Raw genomic sequence first — 4,679 nt, 5'->3', positions numbered from 1 at the left:
AGTGTTTGTTCAAAAATGGACCGGCAGTGTTTCACTCGTTCCAAGCACATACCGGAGTTAGTATGGAAGTAGGAGTATTTAAACCGAGCGCGTATCGTACAAAATCTCTCGAACTAGGCACTACTAATAATCCCATCAAAGGTGAACACGACGGAAATTGCAATGTCATGTACCTGGAAACCTGCAGATTGCAGCAGGGGAGGAGCAGACACAGCACGTGGAGTACAATTCGGACGAGCAATCTCGCATGTCCGGTGGTCCACCGTCAGCAGCCTAGGTCGGTTCAACTCCCGCAGCATTGATGATGGCTGCCCCCGGACGCCGCCCTGCTCTTGCTGCGTTTGCGCGGCCCTACCGCCCAGCGTCCATAGGCGCGCATCGATGGCCCCAGGGGCACGCGCGCAGCGCCGCGGCGGGGCCCGGCACCAAACACGGCATCCCTCCGCCGCCAGCGCGCTACCCCCACGCGCGCGGCATAATGCCTCTCCCCTCACGGCAGCGTGCATGCGTGCCGCTGGTTGCTTGCTAGCTGGTCTGCCTTGCTTCGTGCTCGGGAAGTTGGGATGGATTGCTCTGCCACGATGCCCACCTCCATCGACCCGATTCCTATCGACGATGCCGCGAACGATTCCCTTCTCTCTGACGCGTGGGGCTCTCGTGCCCGGGACCCGCGAATCATCGGTTACAGAGGTGGGCTAGATGGTTTGGCGGGGCCTCGGCGTTTGGGGGAGGAGCACGGTGGGAAGCGGCACGCGCACCCACAGCACCCATCGAGTGCGCACGCCACCTCATTAGTTCGGCTCCCGCTTCGCGCCCCATCCATCCGTTGGCATCACTGCGCTCGGCACTGCTGCTCTCTCTCTCTCTATCACGCACAAAAGAAGTGCCGCGAAAGGAAACGAGGGTGAGAGGGAGGGGGGAGGGACCAATCGGAGCACGAGCATCCAATCCACCACCGCCCGCTTGCTGTTCATCCGTTATATAAAACCTTGTGCCCCTCCTTTGCCGGCTCACTCCATCCCTTCCAGTCCAGTCCCGTTCCATTGCTCACCCTCCGCCGGTGTCAGTCATTTCATTTCAGAAAGAAAACCTTGATTGGTATGGTCTTGATCACAACATACTGGTTCTTCGATTTCCAAGTGCTTCATCAGAGCTGATCGTTTGGCACCGTGTATAGGCGGAGGCGAAGGAAGCAGGCGGGCAGGATGCCGTGGGTGGTGACCATCGTGCGGCTGGTGGTGTTCTTCTGCGTCACCCTGTGACCTCGCGCCGCTCCGACCGTGGGGCGATCGCGAGGTTGACGCCTGCTTGGCTTGGCACCCCGGCGATACCACCGTTTGCTGAGGAGGGCATGTGTTTTGGGTTTAACCAGAGGAGGCTTGACGCCGTCGTTATGACAAGTGGCGCTGTCGCGTACTACTGCAGATTGATGCAAGTTTGCCAGGTCAGCGCCCTGACGCCAACAACGCATCAACGATTCAGGTTTCCTTCCGTTACATTGCTCAAATTTCAAATGTTCTTGGCATTGTCTGCTGTAAGCATCGGATCGTCGTCTGTTCATATGTGGATGAGCAACTTGGTGCTCGTGGTGCTGTCCGTTACGACTTACGACTAGTTAGACGGTTAAGCGATCAGGGTCCACTACGTGGCGGCCCTCGACGTCAACGATGAAGGCTAGGACAGCGTGTTGACAATGCTTTGCGCCGTCAAAAGATGGCGTTTTGAATTTTGAAGAAATTTGTCAACTTTTTGAAACTATTTGTATTTGCCAAAAGTTGGAGCAAATAACTTAAGGTTTGTAGGCTGTAGTCTTATCTTTGCAATGGTTTTGGAAGCAAAGTTTTGTTGTACCACCAAAATGAAGAAGATCCAAATTCGTTTCGTTTTGAAAAAAAAATAGTGGTTGAGCCTTGTATCTCATTTCTGAATGCGTTATCATAGCTCTTCTGTTGCCTTATATATGTCATTGCATAATACTCTGTTCTTCCTCTCTGCTACATTCTGGCACTTCTTATTGACTGTGACTGCCTATGATAAGCTAATTTATGTGTCGTCCAGCATAGCTAGCAAAACTGAACATATATTGTAACTAACCTTAACAGGTTTGATGCTTGCTTTAGGTTTCGCTATAATATCTCCTTGCACTTAGCTAAACAACTTGCCAAATTGATCTAGCCTCTTTGTTTTCTTGTCTCACCGAGCAAGCAGATCCTTCTCCAAGTTTGCCACATCAAAGGGTATTTCATCTGATTTTTTTTTTTTTTTTGTAACCAATAACTTTCTTATTTAGGAGTAAGTTCGAAAGATATACGTTACTACATGTCATGTAACATTCTAATTTGTTTTCGATTGATCACATCTTGCAGGCCGAATACTTCCGCCAGCTTCTGAAGCCCGTGACGTAGATTCTGCCATCACTCCCCACCCCACCCCTCATTTCAGACAACCTCAAACCCAAACCAAACTAACCGAAATAATTTTGTATTCAACCACAAAAATAGCCAGCTTCCATCCTCAGTTCACAACAATCTCTCGAATTTGTTCATTTCTTTCCAACCAAAAGCGAAAAAGTTCCTAAATTTCCCACACAGGCCAGAAATCAAGCAACACTGCACGAGTGCCTCGATGCAGGGAGATCCTGGGTACGGGTACGGTAGCTACGGCTACGGCTACGGCTATGGCTACGGCTATGGCGCCGGCGCCGGTGGCTACGACTACGACATAGCTGGCTACGGTGGCGGAGGCGCCTACTATTCGGCGAACGACCGGTACCCTGCCGGGCCGGCTGCCTATGAGGACCCGCTCGCTGGTCGGAGGCAGCACGACTTCCCCACGCCGCTCACGGGGCTGGAGTTCCAGCCGTCGGACAACTGCCCCAAGAACTACGTCATCTTCGACCAGACGTACGACCGGAGCCGGGTCATGTTCCACCCCTCCCTGGCCAACAACTTCGGCTCCTCTGCTGGAGGATACGACTACGATCGCCATTGCTACGGCTACGAGCAGAATTACGCCGGTAAGGGCGCCTACTACGGCTGCGGCGACGATGGCGGCGGGGCCTCGATCCGGCAGAAGGAGGACACCGACGAGATCGACGCCCTCATGAGCACGGAGGACGGTGAGGACGAGGACGACGTGCTCAGCACGGGCCGCACGCCTGGGTGCCGTGCCGGTGGCTCCCCGGATTCTACATGCTCGTCCGGGTACGCCGGCGGCGGCGGTGGCGGCGGGAAGCACGAGATGGGCGGCGGAGGCGGCGAAAAGAAGAAGGAACGGATGAAAAAGATGGTACGAACGCTCAAGGCGATCATCCCCGGTGGCGACCGGATGGACACGCCAGCCGTCCTCGACGAGGCCGTGAGGTACCTCAAGTCTCAAAAGGTGGAGGTCAAGAAGCTCGGCGCGCGCGGGTCAAGCAGCTAGCTAGTATGTGGCAGCGACCAAAACGGCTGTCGACATCTCTCTCTACCTTTCTCAGCATCGGCAGATACGATGAGCCGGTGAACAATACATGCGGTGATGATGACAACGACAGTTTCTCATCTTGGCATCAGATGCCACGTACCAGTTGGTGCGTGCTCTGTTTGCACTGACAGGATTAGCTTCGGAAAGAGCTCGACTGCAGCGCGCTTTATTTTATCGGCATCTTGTGGTGGCTCCACCTCTAGCCTCTAGCGTTCGTGCGTGCATGGCTTGTTACTTTTCTTCGTTAGATAGAAGTTGCTGCCTTTTCCTCTTTCGTATCTCTTGATACCTAGTGGCTGGTGTTGTAACTATCACGCTGATGATATACACCGTGTTTTTTTTTAATCTTGGGCACTGCACTGATCTGCAGCCATCTTCTTAATTCTTTTGAGTGCCTGATCTCGGATGGAGCATTATTAAAAGCTATAAGTTTCGGAATGTTTCTTAATTTAAAGTGTAGTTACCAAAAGTGCTAATTCAGCTTTACATTTGAATGAAATTAAATAGTCCATCTCAGTGCACGGTTTCATAACACAGTTTCATAGGCTAGACGTATGATCAAATATAGCATATAGAATATACAACCATGAAATTTCATACAATTCATTGCTTATCTCGCGCAGAAGATCCTCAAGAGCGGCTGAGAATGAAACAAATCAATCGATGTTTCATTGCATTTTATTGTGTTGGTAAACGTGATGGATGGGTTCATCCTAACAAAACTTTATTTCTCTTTCCTCATAAATACCAAGCTCACTAAGAAAACTTGTTGATGTATTGTATCTTTAAATAAGAATGAAACTCGTGAGATATATTGATGAATCAAGAAGTACCAACGTATTGCTGATGTTACGTAAAATTCATACGTGGGATTGGATTTTAGAGCAAGGAGGCAATTGTGAATAGTTGTTGGTTTATGCTCTTCAAGCGTCTCACATTCCCTACAATGCACTAGTACAGTGTCCATGCTAACGCCACATCTTCATTTCAGAGATGCGCATGAAAACAACCAAACAACGGTATTCTTTTTGCATAACTGCAGTGCGAGTTTGTTGTCCCAGGACATGTTTCTGTCTGCTAATCGCATAACTTAGTGTTCTGTGTTTTACCACCAAACGATGGATCATCGACATATTTAACATAAAATCAGACAGACATATATGACGAACATAGTCATATTTGCCACAAGGTAAACTTTCAGAATGAATTTTAGA

At 50.4% G+C, this 4,679-nt stretch overlaps 1 protein-coding gene across 2 annotated transcripts; it reads left to right on the top strand.

Annotated features, from left to right (window-relative positions):
* The first annotated feature begins 961 nt into the window (after positions 1–961).
* LOC136529442 (transcription factor bHLH144-like) lies at positions 962–3,793 on the top strand. Of its 2 annotated transcripts, none has more exons than XM_066522520.1 (3): positions 962–1,098; positions 1,178–1,444; positions 2,367–3,793. In XM_066522520.1, the coding sequence occupies exon 3, from the start codon at positions 2,626–2,628 to the stop codon at positions 3,421–3,423; it is 798 nt and encodes a 265-aa protein (XP_066378617.1). In that variant the 5' UTR covers positions 962–1,098; positions 1,178–1,444; positions 2,367–2,625; the 3' UTR covers positions 3,424–3,793. The 2 variants fall into 2 exon arrangements, with proteins under 2 accessions (XP_066378617.1, XP_066378616.1); XM_066522519.1 differs by having other exon boundaries at positions 1,178–1,482.
* Positions 3,794–4,679: the final 886 nt, after the last annotated feature.

This window comes from Miscanthus floridulus, chromosome 19, assembly GCF_019320115.1.
Source record: "Miscanthus floridulus cultivar M001 chromosome 19, ASM1932011v1, whole genome shotgun sequence".
NCBI lineage: Eukaryota > Viridiplantae > Streptophyta > Magnoliopsida > Poales > Poaceae > Miscanthus > Miscanthus floridulus.
Note: the sequence above shows the minus strand (reverse complement) of the source record. Positions and strands in the feature narration are given on the sequence as shown.

Bases quoted from the DNA above. Each gene is read 5' to 3' on its own strand.
- LOC136529442 (XM_066522520.1), top strand. From the start codon at position 2,626: ATGCAGGGAGATCCTGGGTACGGGTACGGTAGCTACGGCTACGGCTAC.